General features: G+C 36.6%; 1 protein-coding gene across 1 annotated transcript in view; it reads right to left on the reverse strand.

The window, feature by feature from the left end:
* LOC129254583 (protein strawberry notch homolog 1-like) overlaps positions 1–20,237 on the reverse strand; it is a 52,701-nt gene that overhangs the window by 22,298 nt on the left and 10,166 nt on the right. Inside the window, exons 5-25 of the mRNA XM_064112723.1 lie at positions 18,304–18,433; positions 17,375–17,584; positions 16,774–16,858; positions 16,263–16,353; positions 15,342–15,503; positions 14,200–14,335; positions 13,829–13,934; positions 12,845–12,998; positions 12,189–12,371; positions 11,181–11,278; positions 10,386–10,546; positions 9,742–10,005; positions 8,726–8,977; positions 7,121–7,281; positions 5,155–5,283; positions 4,027–4,162; positions 3,537–3,649; positions 2,803–2,874; positions 2,394–2,487; positions 1,901–1,975; positions 126–272 (exon numbers count right to left, since the gene is read on the reverse strand). Coding sequence (XP_063968793.1) covers positions 126–272; positions 1,901–1,975; positions 2,394–2,487; positions 2,803–2,874; positions 3,537–3,649; positions 4,027–4,162; positions 5,155–5,283; positions 7,121–7,281; positions 8,726–8,977; positions 9,742–10,005; positions 10,386–10,546; positions 11,181–11,278; positions 12,189–12,371; positions 12,845–12,998; positions 13,829–13,934; positions 14,200–14,335; positions 15,342–15,503; positions 16,263–16,353; positions 16,774–16,858; positions 17,375–17,584; positions 18,304–18,433 — 2,959 coding nt within the window. The remainder of the gene's footprint in view (positions 1–125; positions 273–1,900; positions 1,976–2,393; positions 2,488–2,802; positions 2,875–3,536; positions 3,650–4,026; positions 4,163–5,154; positions 5,284–7,120; positions 7,282–8,725; positions 8,978–9,741; positions 10,006–10,385; positions 10,547–11,180; positions 11,279–12,188; positions 12,372–12,844; positions 12,999–13,828; positions 13,935–14,199; positions 14,336–15,341; positions 15,504–16,262; positions 16,354–16,773; positions 16,859–17,374; positions 17,585–18,303; positions 18,434–20,237) is intronic.

Raw genomic sequence — 20,237 nt, forward strand, 5'->3', positions numbered from 1 at the left:
ACAGAAAAAAGAAATAGCATTTGAGAATGCAAAAGGGTGGCCATCATGACTCTTTTGCTTGATGATGGCAGCAGCCTTGGTGGAAAATCATCACATAAAATTAAAGAAAGTCACATTCTACCTACCCATAATACCCGCATCCCACTGGCCCTCTTTCTTTGCCCTTGATACAATGGTGACCATGGTATCACTGAAATACTTGAAGAGAGAATTCTGAAGATCAACTTCCATGCCTAGGAGACGATTCAAGAACTTGGGCATACTGTTGTAATCTGGAATAAAAAAATAACATGAAAGGTTTAAACATAAATGCTAGTTGTGGTAACAATCTATAAAATTTGGTCAAACTGAATCCAACAAAAACACCAACAAAGTGCTTGTATGAAGTTTATCAAAGAATTATCTGCCAAATGATTGTTGTTGCAAAATGTGTAATTGTCGACAAATGGACAAAATAATCATGGTATTCCCACCAAATGTCAGGTCTTTTTTTGTCACAGCAACTTTAATACGCTATCCCACATGTGTGTATCTGGGTAGGAGATTTAGTGGCCATTTATTGTTCAGGGATGCCACTAGGTGTCCTCCAAAAATACTGAAACTTATCGCGGGCCGGGATAGTGTCCAAGAAATTTTTTTTTTAGGGGGGGTCCACCTTTAATTTTGGGATGGACACATGTCACAGGTAAAAAATTGGACAAGCAAAAAAAAAAAAAAAAAAATTTATGAGGGGGGGGGGGGGTCCGCCCCCACCTCAAATTTAGGGGAGGGGGGAGGACCAAGTGGTTTCTTACCTTGTTGTGATCGATGACTTTGAAGTCAATTAGGTTTGAAAAACTGACGGTAGTTAGTTGTGTGTTTCTCATAGAACACTAGACCAAAAGCTTCAGTCTCTGTATTTTGGTTGTTCAGCTGAACCGCGTTGGCTCCACTCACCAGTACCAATACATAGACTGAAGAGTTGTTGGCCCATACATAAAGTCAAAGACAACGTATCAGCTAACACAGGGAGCTCCGGCCCGCAAAGCGGGCCGGGGCTAGCTGATACGTAACCCAAGGAGCTCCGGCCCGCTTTCCGGGCCAGAGCTCCCTGGGTTCCGTATCAGCATGCAGCAGTAACGTTAGATCTAACATTCGGCGGAAACCCGATTTTCTGATCGTTTTTGGTACATAAAATGTCACATTATAAAAAAATAATTACATCCAAACTTACGAGAAAATATATAAAATTCAGAAACATCGTACCTTAGACCGCAGTTACCGCTAATTCCTTTCAAATGATAATCAAAACTTAGTCATCCTCGATTCCTTCGTTGGTCATCGTAAGTTGCCATCTTGGATGACGTCATCATCTGTACAGATGTATTTACCAGTCGCTATTATACCGCGATTCGTGCCGCTACTTTGCGCTTGTCTATGAGCGTGCATTTGGAACTTGTCGCTCGCATTGATTGGCCAGGATATCGATAATTCTAATCAGAAAGCCTTGATAAAAGCATAACTCAATGAACGTAGTAGGCAGTGCGCGGTTTTATAATTTATGTACTGTATAAAAGCAAATATCTCGGGGAAATATCTCTCACTCGGTCGATCGACATGCATCGCAATCGGAAGAAATAGGGGGGAAAAAAGGAGGGCTTTCCGTTTTTTTTAATACACAGAAAACAGGAAAAGTCGGAAATACGGAAATAAGACAGATAGCAGGAAAAAAGCTGGTATTCCGTATAAATACGGAAAAGTGGCATCCCTGATTGTTGTTTTTCTTTCAAGTTAGATTTCATCAGTTTTTAAAAGAGAGATTTATGATAAACAGATAATAGTAAGATGATATGGAGACAAGATATTCTCATGAAATCAGTAGTTTCGTAGTTAAGAGAAGAAATTGAGGAAATAACTTTACCTTTCTCAAAGAAGTACATGTCATGGTCCTCATTGTGGGACAGAAGACCAACACCAACTAAGGCTTTCTTCACTTCTACAATGGAAAACAAAAATAGGATATGGTAAAGATGTATTGAACAAGCAAGTTTACAGCAAAATAATAAACTTTTTGTATATCTGACCCCCTTTTTTTCCATGCTTACTTCACTTCATGAAATATGGGAGCAAAAACGATTAGAGAGCATTTCACATTTTCATACGAATTTAAATGCAAATCATCTCAGGGAGGCTGTACATACTTGGAATTGCCATTTAGGGTGAGAAAAAAAATGTAAAAGTTAGACAAAAGCGAATATTCTTTACCGTTTCCTCATTCATTAATTCAAATTAATTTCCACAGTTAAAAATATACATATGTACAAATCATTGACATTATGGAGATATATTACATGTGGAGGGGTCAAAGAAAGCACAACTGCTTGTATAAATTGTATAATTTGGCCAAGACTTACCAACAAAGAATTGGTTTCCTCCAGGTGGTTCTACAATAGGAGTGTCAAGGTCTAGAATGGTTCTCATTATCAGCTCCAAGGCCTCACGACCATACTGTCAAATGGGAGAGAGAGAGAGAACAAGACATACTATCAGGAAAGATTAATGCAGGGTTACTCATGCTTGACATACAATGAATCTGAAAAGTAATATAAAACTTCTTGTAAGCAAGTCAAGCATTTCACAATACATGCACCGACAAAGCTCATTAGCCGATGCCTTTAAAGGAATCACCCAATAGCAAATGGTTCTACAACCTGTGGGTTATCTAAATGCAAGACTAAGAGACAATTACATGAAAAACAATTAAATCCATAAGGGCTGATTCAGTAACAAGAAAACCAAAGTCCACTGTCATTACACACTTACCTTGGTATCGATGTTGAATCGACTCAAATCTTTGGATTCTGTAGCTCTTCTATCACCATGAGTAAGTGCACCCTACAAAATCAAAGACGATATCGAAGTGGTATATTCTTAATTGAAAACCAAGATTGCACATTTATTCTTATCAAAACAAATATCACTTGAAACATCATTTAAAACTTACTAGCATTAAAACTGATCATCAATGCTAGATAACAAGTAAGGATGCTAATCTGGACTACAGCAATGCAAAACTTTGAGGGCTGAAACTGTACTTTGGGTGAAATACAATGCCTCTGACATCTACCTTCAGTGGATTCATATCATTTCTCCAACAGGCAATGGTGGTTACTAAAATAAAGGGTAATTGAATGTATTGTTATTCACTCATATATTTTGGGTTTTTTTACTGAATGTGTATGAGGATTTAATTTTGATCAATTTCAAATGAGGAAGTATGATTCTAAAGGCTTCGAATATCAAGCAGTGTTTAACAGTTTTTTTTATAAACTTTGTATTTTCTATTTGTTTGTTAACAATTTCCAGACAGACGCTGTTTTTCATCTGACAAAGCGGTTGTAAATGTGCTGTGACCCTGTGGCCCCACGTCTGATTTTCATGAACTTGGTTACCAAAAGATGTATAAGACTTCAAAAAAGAATACTCGTCTGTAGTGTGTCATAACATAGAGTGACAATTTTGCACATTTAATTTTAGGTTTAAAACCAAAATCTTACCAAACTTTCCAGTCGCTTAGCAACAATGGAGGCAAATCTCTGTTCTCCTGCTAGTTCTGAGATGAGGAAGACATATTCTGGTGCTGCAACCTGATTTGATCTATGAGTACGACCTAATGAGGTACAAATATAGAGAAGGCTTATTTAGTGATTGAAAGAATGGTTACAGTACTTATTATTCAAAAGTTGTTTTGCTTTTATGCATTATTTTCGTCCCAAGTCGCTGATGTTTCCCATAAAAGAAGAAGTCTTTAATATTAACTTTTTCATCACTGCATAGAGCATTTTGCAATCTCCAATATGCAAGACAAATCACAATCAACTACAACAAAAGAGTGTTTATGAATAGGTAACCCCTGTTTACAGGAGACATCAGAGATACTCATGAATTGGGACAAGAAAATGAAGAAATAGAACATGTTAGTCTTGTACCATAGATTGTTCAGGCTCTTTTACACTCCAAAGAATGGCAATGCCAAGAGTGTCTTACCAAACTGTTGCACAGCCCTATCTGCACTCCATGGTAACTCTAATGTTATATGCACTCTCTTCTTCTGATTGGCTACTCTTCTATCAGCCTGCAGTGAGATACCTGAGCTTGCTGCTTCTGAGATGATAGCTACATACTGGATATGACAAACAGAACAAAAGCATCCACAGTGAAAAAGACCAATCAAACTATAGATTGGTGACACAACATTTGCTCCTATGACACTTGCTCCAGGCTTAATTTTGTCTAAGATGTAGGGTTAGGGTTGAAATAAGGTTTTATGTTAGGTTTAGAGTTGGGAATATAGTGTTAAACCCAGATGTGAAGTTGGTCTTTCGATAAGTGTGTGGAATTTAGAGCAGAGCAGATTGTCGCCAGTGCAAGTATCATACAAGTGATAGCCAGTTCAAATTGCAACTTACTTTTCCCTGAAACCTGGCAGGTCAAGGAAAAGTGGTTTCAAGAAAAAGGTAAGTTCTGGGCAACATAACACAAAGAGAATGAGCATACAGTTGATATGTACGATTGCATGTAATAACCAATTATGCAATCAATCATGAAAAATCAGACAATATGATCAAAGCTTTGTGTTACAGAATCTTGTCATGGGTCTGAATTGTGAAAGAAATCACCATAGATTAATTTGAAATGGTTGTTTAATATCAGACTATAACACACCCCAAAAATGTCTCTTTTTGTTCTTTCTTATGGTGATACAAACTCTTTATCCATAATGTATTCTTTGAAAATTTGTATTACATACCCTCCTATAGAAAGAGTGCATAATCTACTGATTGATGGGATAAAAGATGCAGTTTTAGTGAAATATAACCTAAAGTAATAGGAGAGTTGTTCACAAGTGACATCACACATCTTTGTCGCATTGCCAATGAGAGGATCTCCATAGCATTAGTGATCGCAAACTTTCAAACGCTCATAACTTTCTCATTATTTGTCCAATTTTTCTCATACTTTTGTTGATCTGTTTCTTTGATTTTTCTGTTTTCACACAAGCTTTCTTGTTCCAAAGGTTTAATTTTCCTTTAAAGTTAAAATCATGAAAAAAAATCTGATAGCTCATATCTTCATCTTCCTCACACTCTGGAATATCATTTTAATTTGACTGACCTTATCCCCTTCCATGAAGCGTCTTTTCTCCGTCAGGTTGAGGATCTCAAGTGGAATGTCAAATTCACTTCTAGATTCATACTGGACTCCGTTATCATGGCTGACGACTCGACCCTTGCGACCCGTCATCTGATTATAGTAAAGAGATAAAGAATAAATTAATCCTCTTCCAAACTGGCAACACAAACAAATATTTCAAAACAACAAGTGGAACGCCTCTGGCAGTCTCGCCTGCATTACGCAATTTAATATAGCAGCAGTGCTAACTTTGAAAACTACTATAAAATAATCATTCACAAAAACATCATTCATATAATGACATAATACCACGTTCATTGACCATAAATGACATTTGAACGGAGACTTAAGACTGTCAACTACACCCATGTCCACATTTCATTCACTCTATCCATAAACTTTCAAAGTTATGATGGCACTTCAACAATTACCCCAACATGGCCTAAGTTTATTGACCTTAACTGACCTTTGACCTGGTTTTGTGACCTGAAACTCACAGGGGATGTTCAGTGATGCTTGATTACTCTTATATCCCAAGTTTTATGAACTAGATCCATAAACTTTCACAGTTAGGATGGTAATTCAACAAATACCCCCAACACGGCCAAAGTTCATTGACCTTTAATGACATTTGACCATGGTCATGTGACCTGAAACTCGTACAGGATGTTCAGTGATACTTGATTACTCTTATGTCCAAGTTTTATGAACTAGATCCATAAACTTTCAGAGCTAGGATGGTAATTTAACATATACCCCCAACACGGCCAAAGTTCATTGACCTTAAATGACCATTGACCATGGTCATGTGACCTGAAACTCGCACAGGATATTAAGTGGTACTTGATTAACCTAATGTCCAAGTTTCATGAACTAAATCCATAAATTTTCAAAGTTATGATGGTAATTTAACAAATACCCCCAACTTGGCCAAAGTTCATTGACCCTAAATGACCTTTGACCTTGGTCATGTGACCTGAAACTCAGGCACGATGTTCACTAATACTTGATTAACCTTATGTCCAAGTTTCATGGACTAGATCCATAAATTTTCAAAGTTATGATAGTAATTCAACAAATACCCCCAACTTGACCAAAGTTCATTGACCCTAAATGACCTTTGACCTTGGTCACGTGACCTGAAACTCGACCAGGATGTTCACTAATACTTGATTAACCTTATGCCCAAGTTTCATGAACTAGGTCCATATACTTTCTAAGTTATGATGTCATTTCAAAAACTTAACCTTCGGTTAAGATTTTGAAAATAATTTTCCCAACATGGTCTAAGTTCATTGACCCTAAATGACCTTTGACCTTGGTCATGTGACCTGAAACTCAGGCAGGATGTTCAGTAATACTTGATCAACCTTATGTCCAAGTTTCATGAACTAGGTCCATATACTTTCTAAGTTATGATGTCATTTCAAAAACTTAACCTTAGGTTAAGATTTGATGTTGACGCCGCCGCCGCCGCTGCCGCCGTCGGAAAAGCGGCGCCTATAGTCTCGCTCTGCTATGCAGGCGAGACAAAAAAAACAAAAATAGGTGAGCATGAAGAATTTTTTTTTTCAATTATACCAACTGAGTCTAAATTATCAATTGAAACATGCCTACATAATTTAAAATTGGGACTATCTGATTCACACAAACAGACCAACTTCACTAACTTAACCCATAGTCTACTGGATCAGGATGATCCTTGTACAAAGCTCAAATAGGAATAACCAAACTGAAATAATAACAATAATCAGTTCTTAGAGACATATAATACTATATAAATTGTCTGTATAAGAATGGAAGATTTGTTTTAATTTTGTATAGGGCTAATATAAGTGCTTCTTAAAAAGGTAAGTTTTTAAAACTGATTTGAATCTGTTGAAGTTGAATGTGTTGAAGTAGTCAATAGGTTAAATTCTAGTTCACAGAAATAAAAGAATGACCTTACCTCTGCCACATTATCTGGCCCACCTAGTTGATCAATGAGTTCATCTAGAGTGTTTGGAGGTAGTTCAGCTGATAGATCTTCGAGCATATCCATCAGTTCTTGTCTCATCAGCCTTCCTCTCTCATATGCATCCATACCAGGTAGTACACTACTCTTTGTAGCTAAAGAAAAAATATATACCGTAAGTAACGGTGTATTAACCGCACCTTTTTCTCGGCGGGATATAAGCAAAAGTCGGGGGTGCGGTTTATCCACGGTGACGGGTCTGAGCCCGCCCGCGTAACCCCTCCCGAACATGTAAGAAGTCTGCCAGTTCACAACACATCGAGTGGCCGGGCGTAGCCGCCCAGGGCAATGTCGTTTAGAGGGGTATGAGCCGCGGGTAATGGGAAGCGATTATTACGATCTTAATCAAATAGTGTCCATAACAAATGCACCTACCTTCATGACACTAATTTCGACTTTATTCTCGATTCAAAGCAGCGAAGTTCCCTGGCTAAGTTCAAAGAGACGCCAAGTATTCTCGGTAATAATTTGTCACAGCTGAGCAAGAGCCGAGAGCTAGCTTGCGTTGTATTGTGGTTTTAGTGCGACTTAAGCTGGCGCTATTCATTTTAACCCCTCAAAGTCCCGTTTCGCGCCAGCTTATTTTTTTCTTTCCTGTTTGCTTTTCATAAGATACCATGTACACCGTGCACCACGTATGAGAGAGACGGCACGAAGCCGTAAAACAAGTGGAAAAAATGCCACTTTCTTTGTTTCTTGAACCTTCCTGTAATCCCGTATCCAAAATTCATGCTAAGCCATCGAATGCTAGACAAATTCTGAAAGTGATTGTGAGGTTGTGATGCAAGAAATGTGAAAGACACAGTTCACAATTTGATAAGATGTACTGGTAGTGGTACCGTATCGAAGTTTGCAATGTACATGTACAAGAACGGCAGTGCTGTGTGTGTGTACACTGTGACTGTGAGGTGAGTGAGTGTGTAAGTGGCCAATATTGTCGGGACCTTTCTTTCTTGCTAACATTTGTAGATGAATTGATCAAGAACAGCAGATTTCCGCATACCGGTAATCTCTTTGAATACTTTGAAATCTTTAACTTAGTTTTTGTTTCTTCGTACCTCAAATATGCATGTAAATGTGAGGATTTTTTTTTTTTTTTTTTGTCCAAAGTTGGGGGTGCGGTTAATACACCGTTACTTACAGTAGTAGGAAGTCAAAGTAAATTCTGCACTAGCTTAATAAATGCCTGAAAAAGTGAAAATACAGTGAATACCATTCAAGAAACTCCTCACATAGAAAAACCAGTGAGATTTCTGTTCATGCAACTGCTTATGAATTTGTGGTGGGCACATTTATGCAGGAAGCTGCCTGCATTAATGACCGTCATATTGGGTAGAAAAGGGAGTTGATATGTGGTAATTTGACATATATTACTTGAAGTCATCAGAATCTGTTGGTGGAACATCAAATGAACATTTACATGGATCTTTTCATGGACATAATTACAACATAAGATTTCTGAACTAATCTTCACGTTCCTATTCTTGATAACTTCATTTCATCATCTTGTTTACAATGATCTAACACCTCAGGGCTTACCTGAAGGAACTGATGATGAAAGACTTTGTAGGGTAGTAGCCGCTGCATCGGTGGACAGAGACCTTGGGGTCTTCGGAAGGATCCCAAGAGCTCTTAAAGCATTGTCTGCGGCGGAATCAACGCTGTCCACCCCATGAGAGTTGCTCTTAGATTTAGATGAGGGAGATAATGAAGCTTTCTTGTCCTTATCTTTCTTCCTCTTCTTGCTTTTTGGTTCTTTGCTTTTCCTTCCACTCCTGTTTAACCAGGGGTCTGCAAGAAAATTTATTGGAATTTTTTTTTTTCAAATTCACAGAAGTGCACGTTAAGAGAGACAATTGTATCATCATATCTGAACACTACAACATATTTTGTTCAGATCTGTCTACCAGGTGAGCGATCGATGAAAGGACTTGTTGGACGTTTTATGCGACAAGTCCTCATTTATTTGATAGTTACAATAGTAACATTGCTTCTCAGCAAATCAAATTCAGGGAAAGTTGTTAGATCTGAAAACTTGTAAGACAAAAATGTTGATGAAATGCCCCCCCCTAAGCATTACATGTTTCAAACCTTGGACATACACAAATGACATTCAATCTGTTGAGTTTTAGTTGCTGCAATATTCATTTGTCTCATATTCCATCTCCTATACTAATTAGCGCAAGATGCCTTCTCATTACTGTAAGGTGGAAATACTGGTTATTAACAAAAGGCTTAGGGATCAATCAAATCAGACAATGCAATTAACAAAGGAGAAATGGGGGTGGTGTTTCACAAAGATTAAGTATGACTTAAAAGTTGCACTTAAATGTCTAGTTGCGTGGGGTTTAAAAGGCATGATTGCATTGGTCAGATCAGGCCAAAAGGACCTGCATTACTGTGCATTGATCAATAAGATTGTGCGTTGCATAACATGTACGCGTCCTTATTTAAGTGCGACTTTTAAGTCATACTTAAATCTTTGTGAAACACCCCCCAGGACTACAATCAATTGATAAGCTTTATGTTACAGGTCCCTGGGAAGTACTCCTCACCATCGTCTGAATCTGAGTTGCCAAATGGATTGAAGTCATCCTCGTCGTTGTCGGAATCGAGGAAAGGAGAGTCATCGTACGATGACGACGAAGATGAGAAGCCATCATCGTCGTCCTTCTCCACCTTCCTCTTGCTCTCTTTAGTCTTCTTCTTCTTCTCCGGGTCGCCATCATCGTCGCTGCCATCGTCAGAGTCCCCTGATGAGCTTTCACTGTCTTCAACCCACCAATCTCTGGTCACTCCTTTCTTCTTCCACTTCTTGCCTAAAAAGGATATCAAATATTGCCATCCATTATTCCTAGTTGAGATGCTGAGGTACACTGGAATGTTGATCTAAATGATTAATATTTACACAAACCCTGCTTAATTGACTTTTGTGACTTTGAGCTTTTTACCTAACAGTTAAAAAATCTTTCAGTAACTTGATTAAAAAGTGGTTTGCAAATGCTGCTGATAACTATTTTTTTTAAACAGAATACAAACCAACCTGACTCATTTAACTTTTCTTTCCTCATCTTTCCTCCCCTGAACTTCCCCATTACTCTCAACCAAACAAACTGCACTGCACAATGTCAGCAGCTTATTACGATTTTTCATAACTTACACTTATAACTTCTTAAATTGAATCAAAAGAAAAACTGACCTGACTTTTTCCTTTTCTTTCCCTTCTTATCCTTCTTCTCTTGCTCATCTTCATAGCCATCACCATGCATGTTACCGTTGAAGCTCAGTCCCAGCATACTCATCGTCTTGTTACGATCAGGCACGGGGAAGTGCTTCTCTATCAGTGTGGTGAATACGCCCCTGCAGAGTGAGGAATGGTGAAATGCAAAGACAAACAAGAAAGCAAAGTTTACTCAAAGGGCTTTAAGGATGACATAGCTCTCTCAGTGATACAAATTAGTGATTGTCACAAGCAATATTTTAACATGAAGTCAGTATACAAATAGCAATTAGGGATTATTGTACAGGATTTTGCATGAGGTGATAGAAGGATGCTCTAATCAACGGGTCATAACGGAGTTGAAAAAAGCATCTCTCTTTTCCCTAAATGTGAAATCTTCTACCAACTACAATTGTCTGAATGAGTTTACTGTATCATACAACACCTTAGAAGTTAAAACATGAAGACTATGAAGAATAATTTTTCCCCCTTTAGTAATCCATGAGAATGAGGAAATTTTTGAAAGCCAGAATAGCAAACCCCTGAGGCTGAGCAGCATGCCTAGACAACAGGGATTCAATCATGCATCTGAAGCAGCAGTGAGAATTTAGCCAGTATGCCCATTGCATCTGTGTAGTGATACATTTTAGATAGTACAAGTGAAATTGTATGAATGTTGCATGTTCCACCTCCCATTCAGATAATTGGGCAATGTGCATCTAACACTAGATATCAAAGTATGATCAACCACTTCATGGCACTGGTTGAAATTACCTCGCTGTCGAGACAAAATCATTGAGTTCCCCTCCTGCTTCTTCTAGGGCATCTAACGTCCTTGCTTCACCAGTCGACTGAAGACCAATTACAACACACTGTTGGTGAAAATGAACATATAGAAACATAAACATTGAAAATCAATGTTGTCATTGCAGTAGAAAACAAGTGTGAGCATAATAATGATGATTATAATGATCATGATGAAGAGGTAGAAGAAGAGGGGGATGATGATGACAATTAAAACTTCTCTTAGATCTCTGGAATGATAAATTCTACTAAAAGGTCAAGTCCACCTCAGAAAATTGTTGATTTTGATCAATAAAGAAAAATCAGACAAGCATATAATGCTATAAAAATTCATCAAAATCGGATGTAAAATAAAAAATTTATGACATTTTAAAGTTTCACTTATTATTCACAAAACAGTTATGTGCATAATACAGTTACAAGCAAATGAGAGACTTGATGTCCCTCACTATTTCTTTTGTTTTTTATTGTTTGAATTAGACAATATTTCAATTTTTACAGATTTGACAATAAGAACCAACTTGACTGGACCATAAAATTTTAAACAATGGCAATTCCACATGTTTAGGGAGAAATTAAACTTTATTTCACAGGACAATGACGAGAAAATTAGAATTTTTCATATTTCATATAATAGAATACAAAAATAGTGAGTGAGTGATGTCATCAGTTCCCTCATTTACATACCAACCAGGATGTGCATATAACTATTTTGTGAAATTAAGCGAAACTTAAAAATGTCAAAACTTTCTTATTTTACATCCGATTTTGATGAAATTTTCAGTGTTATGCTTGTTGGATATTTCTCTTTTTATTTAAATCAACTTTTTGTTAGGGTGGACTTATCCTTTAAATTATCAGTTATGTATGGTACTTTATTTCAGAAATAACTTTTCTTTTGTTAATCAAAGAATTAATAAACAGTCAAAACAGACAGCAACTTCAATACAAGCACACAAATCAATTTCTATCTCCTACCTTTCCATGTTTGACCGAGTCTCTGGCCAGCTTGACCACATGCTTGACCTTAGCTGCTATGCAGAGGTACTTGAAGAATCTCTGATGAGCTGACCAGAACTGACCCCACATTGACTTGCACATTCGCTGGTCAGCATCCATTAATTTGGCCGCCCTCTGGAATCTGTCTCTCGCCATGTGCCACTGATAACATCAACAAGATGTATCATTAGATTAAATTGGAGTTACTCATTCAATTTATGATTTCTGTGTCGCATTTTCGAACTTACATATACATAATCATGCAACATGATTATGTAACATAGTTTACATACAATATATACTTTGTAGAAGAAGAATATTAAGAATACTTTGACAATTTGGGTGAAATTCCATTAAAATAAACAAACTTTTATTTTTTCCAGTCTTATTTCATTTCATGAACTGCTAAAGCCATAATTTAAGAGCATCACATTTCACAAGAACTAAAGGACAGAGACAAAGCATTTCAGGAGAGTCACATGTATAGTTTAAGTAAGGCATTCTTAATAGAAATTTAACCCCTCCCCTATGCATATGAAACAAAAATTTAACTCAATGAATACAGAATTATGTAATTCCAATACAAATTGTACAGGGGCCATACAGTTCCAGAAGGCAATAGGTTAAACACTTACCAGCTTGACTGATTTGTTGTAGATACGTTTGAATGATTCCGATAGAGACACCTCTTTGATCTTGAAAGTAACTCCATGAAAACTAAGCTGCCTTGAAAGGTACGTTCCTCTAAGCTTCATGTCCATAGCCACAACCTCCATAGCACCAACTCCTCTATTATGATATAAGATATAAGCAAGTTGGTTTGATTCCATAAGTTATAAATGAAGCCAACTTCATAGCATCCTAACATTTGGTGGCCATGAATTGGGAGCCTCCACAAAAGACCAAAATCACTTTTAATAATGTATGCAATCACCCAGGTATGTAGCCATGTCAGTGTGTATAAGCTTGTTATGTACACTTGAATTCCCTCGGTCAGATATAACCATTTAAAGGAGCTGCCAAACATTGTTGGGCCAGTGTAAGAGGCCCACCTGACCATGTGTCAAGGGATGTGATGAGGGGGGTGTATGCCCCCCCCCCTCACTCTCTCTCAATTTAAACAGCACCAGCTCACAACTTAGAGTATATACAGTTCCTTGATTCTTACACAGATACAATTTTTTAATCACATGTATTCTTATAATATATGCCCACTAGAATGATAAACTATTTTCTGCTATCATTACACAATATTTACAAAGAAACAAATGTTTTCAACAATTTTCCATGCATTCATTTTTTAAAATAAATATCCAAAGCCATTATTATGACTTTTGAAATAGAATTTACATTACATAATTCCAAACTGTTTTATTAAAAGGCTTATGTGTCCAGATTATCCCAAAACCACATGGACATATCGGAGGAGATTCACTATATACTAGAGAACCTTGGATTTTATGGCAATGTTTCATGATACAACTTGTCAGTGATTTTTACAGACATTTTTACTCTTAGCCAATCAGAGGCAAGGACTTGTAGTAGCTTATAACAGAAGTAAGTGAAAATCACAGACTATTTGTTTCATGAAATACTGTCCCTGTGGCCCTTTCGCTTACCTTCTTTCTATGGCTTGGATGAATGCATTGAAGTCGGGGAAAGCTGAACCCTTCCCCCAGATACCAAGACGAGACATGTATGCCATGTTTCGAGGCTCAGAAGCACCTGTGTAAAGAAACAAAATCCTTCCTAAATTAAGATGAATTAATACGAAAGTCAAGATTATTTTCCATTCTTTGCACAGATGAATGAACATTTTATTTCAGAAAGTCAAATTCATTCCTCTTTATTCCAAATCTGCCATCAATCAATTGTGACAATTTTTCCGGTCTTCAAACTTCTGTTAAAATCCTGGGTTTTTTCCTCCAAAATTCATCAATCACAAGTAGTGCGTTGACTCTAGAGGAAGAAACCAAGACTGGTAACCCACCTGTAGCACTGCAATATACCACTCTGGCCTTGGGGAGTTGTTTCTGTAGCTCTAGAACTGTGATACCAGTCTTTGTTGGCTTGGATGATCCTGTGGGTACAAGGTTCTTGGCTTTGTGACACTCATCAAATACAATCTATGAACACATAGTCAAGGGATAATGGTGATAAAAGAAAAACTTAATTATAATAACAATTATTCATAGAACACTTATTTGGGTATTTCAAAGTGCGCATGTGGTCTGACTAATTGTTTGCTTACAACAACAAATATTTTTAGAATTTGCACTGAACCCAATAGTAAAAGACTTTATTATAGCACAATGATCAGCTTTTAGAATGAATTGGATATTTTTGGTTGCTTTATCCAGAAACCTATGATCTATTGCCAATTCGTCCAATTGCCAACTCGTCTACTATCATTTGGTCTACCATCAGTTTGTCCACTATCCACATGGTCTAATTGCCATTTGGTCCACTCAACATTTTGTCTAATAACCAGTTGGTCCAATAGCCATTTAGCACATATACTGTTCAGTTTATTGGACTAAGTGTTGTTTGGGCCAAATGAATGAAAATAAAATAGATATTAGACCAACTGGTTATGAGATGAAATGGTCATAGATAAACTGGTGATTAGATGAAGTGATGATTGGACCAAATGGTTATTTGACCAAATGGTCGTTAGACAAAGTGTTGGATAGAATGGCATTAGACAAAATGAAGTTAGACTATGTGGGGAGTGGACGAGGTGGCAATAGAGGAACTGGCAATTAACCAAACCTATATATTCCATCACCCAGATGTTAAATGTATTCCACACATTGCCTATTTCTACAAGGTCAAAATCCTTAAAGGTGGGTAAAAATCACTGGGACAATAACTTGGCTGACTGCACTGATAGGGCTTATTACGGTTCTTCCCTTTTTTTCATGGTTCTGGGGTCAGCAAATTGCAATGCACTGCTAATGAAAGTTCAAAATATAAATAGCTATAATGAAAACTAACATACAAAAAATAATATGCATTGATAAAGCAAGCCCATTTAATATAATGTATTCCAAGTCCCTCTTTTTTTGCTCTGGCTACCATTATTTTTAATGCTCCGTGCATTCAAGAATGGAACAAATGCTAAAAGGATACAACTCCATCAAAGTCCTTTCCGCACCAATGCAGGATCTGTTTGAGGCGAGTGCGATACTTGCTACGGTTCTGACTCTCTCCTATTAGGGATGAATAGGTAGCAAAGATGACGCCCTTCCTCACATGACCATTCTCCGTTGAGTTGATTTTGGCATACTTGAACTGCATGGAAAAGAGGATGGGGTTGCAAGAAAGAGACGGAGAGAGAGAAAGAAGAAACAAAAGAAGGAAACAGACAGGCAGCAAAAAAAAAAGAAGCAAGGAAAGAAAGAAACAAACAAAAATGAATAAGTGAATGCAGAAATTAAGAAGCCAAAAAAAAACAATTCAGAAGAGTAACAAAATTTAAACGAAAAAAAAAGAGAAAAGTTAATAAGAAAACATGCAAATCAAGTTATACTCAGCGATCATTTACTATAGAGTCTCTAATGAGTAACATACATGTAAATCACCTTGAATTTGATAGAAAATCTAGATTATCAAGGGTTCATCCTGTCTTCTATACATGTACATATCTAACTCTTCCCATATATTAGAGTCTTTCAGCGGAAACATAAATAGGGTGCATTTTAACATTTGAAAAGTTTTTAAATAGACACAATGATTGTTGCAGGAGAAATTTATTGAATAGTAAATTCTTTAATGTTCAGAGGTTAACCCCCATACAAAAGAAAATGTATTTTTCCCACTGTAATACTCTCTGGCACCAAATATACATGTACATATTACCATACAAACAAAAATGTTTCAAAATTTATTGTGAAATGGACCCCTTAACACAAAGCTTAGCATTAGATCATAGTGCTGATGCTGATTTTCATGCTTATTACATTGATATTTATGTGCAATAAGGCATAGAAATCAACTGAAAGATCAATCACTAAGCTTTGTAGGACAGGCCCCTAAGTTTGACCACCATACCTTGTTGAGAGAATGGACAGGAATATTGCCAGCACCTATGTCCTTTAGATCTCTCATAGCATCATATTTCAGATCGTTTGAAACACTCAACCTACAATGATAAATCAATATGATACATTATGTTCGTTGCCCATTTGAGTCACACAAAAATACAATACATGATAAACAATGCAATGTGTGGTGATAACAAAAAAATCATGATGTCATGATGTCACTTTCAGATTGAAAGTCATCCAAAATTGATTTCAATAAAATATCTATAAAAAAGTACATAGTCGGTAAGAGTCCAGATGTTGAAATGGAAGTTGTACTTCTTCTAAAAAGAATAAAATTATTCATGTGGCAACAAGATAATAGGGGGCAACTTCCGGTGAACATGAAACTTTGGTATAAAAGCAACTCTTTGGCATAATAAAGAACATCATCATGATTTGTTGTGTCATGGTACCCACTTGAATCAGTATATCTAAGTTTCTGGTATTATTATATGAAATTGATTTTAATTTCTTACCAGAGAGCTCTTTTCCTGCCAAGATGATAGTTCTCAAGGATAACCCCCGCTACTGTTCTTCCTTTCCCTACACCAGCGCCATCACCTGATCAAATGAGGTATGAAAAAAAAAACATTACAATAGGAATGAGTCAAAACCTTTAACCACCATTTAAACAAACATTTATAGCATAAAGGATTTGCCGTTTTGTCAAACGTTTAACAGTACAGAGAATTTCAGATGGCATTATGGGACAGGATCACATTCTGTTGAATCCAACAAAAATCCATTCATTCTTATACACACAAAAATATATGTTTTCCCCAATGGATAACCCCAAATTTTGAACTTCTTTGTACTGTGGGGCTCCTTTTTTCCACTTTGAAAAAGCTTTAAATCCAAGGAGTCATGAGGTATTCTGAGTAAAGCAAGATTTGACTTGCCCAAAGACTCCATCTTGAAGTTGATGTAACTCTTTTTTTTTCTAAGATGAGAAAATGAGCTAAGAAGCATAAGTCTTATAGTTTTAATACAAAAAATGTACAAGGGTACATTACGATAAACGCAAAAAAAGTGTAATTTACAATAAAATAGACTAACAAAAATCTGATGAAAACTGACCTATAAGGAAGCCAGCGCGAGTTCCATTTGGCAGTATTGTCTCGTGTTGCTGACAGGCATACGTGATTGCTTCAAGCTGCAATGAGGATAGATGCCCGTAATCCATAGTGCTCTCTGGTATACTCAGATGATACCATACATTAGGGGGCTGCACGCTGGCAAGTGAACTCGTCTCTACGACAGCATCAGGGTGATTTACACCAACCTTCACTGTAATATCAGAGGCAAGATGTATACACTCATGGAATTAAATCGCTAACTTCTCTTATATTTTCGAAAAAATTGACATGGTAGGTGTATGGAAATTCCATTTGCCCGTAATGAAACATACAAAAAAAAATTCCAAGAACATTAACAGGTTAGAATTGTTTGGATGAGGATATCAAAATTGTGAGATTCACAGAAGTGATTTAACCTACTTTACTGAAAGAACAACCCCTGTGAAGTTTCCTACCCTGCATGTGTATTTGTATAAGTTTCAGATGATAAAATGAAAAATAGTTTTGGGGAATTGTTTCAAACACACATTGAACAAAGAAGTGCATTTCTGACTGATTGGTTGAGGTTGTATATTAATGCAACTCTTGTCTACAACAGTACCCTGGAAGCTGTTTTAAAGAGAGTCATGTGTGACCAAAACAAAATTTCAAATGATGAGTTTTAATAAAGAAAGAGAAAATGATTTCAAACAATCAGGAAAGTCACATTAGTTGAACATACATTTTGCAGACAGGTTTCATGTCTTGAATTCGGGTTACTCCATTGCTAACAAATTTAAACAAATATTCTTTTATATGAAAGAGAAATATTCCTATTCCAGCTTTTCAATTTGTTTTTCTTTAAGTGATTTGATATAATTCCTGCTCTTATTTGATGGTTGCACAGATAGTTCATACCATATTACTACAATAACCACAAGAATTACTCACATTTACTCGGAGTATAATTTGCATAGGTGTCAGCAAAGCCTAAGGTCTCATCATCATCCAAATCATCATCGTCATCATCAATGATACGGAAGGGATGCCGCCTTGTAACAGTTAATGTTTTGTTTACTCCCTGGATGTTTATGAGACAAAAAATCCTTTAAAATATTAAGGGGAATTTGCAGTAAATTATTTAGAATCAAGCCCATTACCCAGACTTGTTTTTTTTTTTCTCAAGCAAATATTTACCTGGTTAGCTGTTCTGAAATTCATACAGATGTACTCTTGGAGCTAATATCCCTTCCATTGGTGTACTATTTGTCAATTACAATTTTGCATTACTAATAAAGTCTTAAAATCTAACTACAGAAAGCAATGCCAAGTAAAACAAAAATAGAACATTTCAAGTGGCATGAGAGGCATCAGCATTAAAGCTAAATGAACGTAGTTGCAGTAAAACACTGATTTCGTGAGAAAGTCTGTAAAACCAAGGTAAAGTATTGATATATCATCATGGATCTAGATCTGGTACAGTTACATAAACTGAACTTTGTGAAATCATAATATCTAGCTAAAAAACGATCACACTGAAGATCGCCAACACAGATAGGCACACGTGGGACAGTGTATTATTATTGCTGGAATAAAGACCTGACGGAAGTGACCAAATCCGCGCTTATTTTGCTTATTTCTCAGCAATTACACAATTTCTTCCAGAATCCTTTGGCACATATTTTTTTATTTATACAAACAGACACTTTGGTGATCATTATATTAAATTCTGTAAAAAGTCATTTTGAGATCGTTTCCACAACTGGAATTTATCTTTAACACAAGATTTTTTACAATCTTTGCTGATGTGGTTTATGGTACACCATGTGGAGTATTATAGAAACAGTGGATAGAAGAAGAAAGAGAAATGGATTGGTGAGAAAGTGGAAATTTGAGAGTAATCTTTCTTGAATGTAGTCCTGAAAAGGACTGTACTCTCTACTGCTTCTGCTCATCATCTCTACTTGCCGATTCAAGCCAGCATCTCATCCATCGTACTACTCAAGCTGTTTCAACTCATCAATCTCTTCTGGATTACAGTCCTTTTCAGGACTACATTCAAGAAAGAATTCTCTACTTTCTCGCCTATATATTTCTTTTCTTCTTCTATCCACTGTTTCTATAATACTCCACATGGTGTACTGTAAACCACATCAGCGATTGTACATGCCAGTGATGCCACCATGCAAACCTTCAAACAATATCTTCACAATCTTGTATCGCTTTTCCCGCAAACCTTTGCACTCTGTTCTGTTTCAAAGCCAAAACTACCTAGCAGCTTTGTAAAGAACCACCTCAAGTCCTGTACACTACTCAAAACTGGCCCAGTTTCTAACCCATTATGCAACAGTCCGAGCAGGGTACATAGTCTTATGATTTAGATCCACTTGAATGATATATCAGGGTGCTACATAAGCACTTGCCGGATTGCCCAGGGCAATTAAAAGTTAGAGTCGGGCAAGTGTTTTGAAGTAAAGACCAAAACTACTTGCCCGAATTGGGCAAGCAAAATTCACACAGTAGAAAGCAAAATTCTTACAGTAGAATGACCAAAATAAGGATCAATATGATATTGATCCTAAATTTTGGTCATGGCAGGCAAGATAAAATCACTTTGGAAAAAGAAATGCAATAACAAGGTAGATCAGTTCATGTCAAAACAGAGAAAAAAGTCAAAGGTTTATAAAACCGCAAAACTTTCTTTTGAAGAGGTAAAAACTTTTTTTTCAAGGATTTTTTCGGGCAAGTGAAATAGATTTTTGGGCAAATGTATTCAAAGTTTCAAACTATTTAAAACTTTACTAGCCTGACCGAGCAAGTGCTCCTAAAAAGTTATGTAGTACCCTGTAAATCCTTTGCTCAATACAATCACACTGGAATAATCA

This window comes from Lytechinus pictus, chromosome 2, assembly GCF_037042905.1.
Source record: "Lytechinus pictus isolate F3 Inbred chromosome 2, Lp3.0, whole genome shotgun sequence".
NCBI classification, from domain to species: domain Eukaryota; kingdom Metazoa; phylum Echinodermata; class Echinoidea; order Temnopleuroida; family Toxopneustidae; genus Lytechinus; species Lytechinus pictus.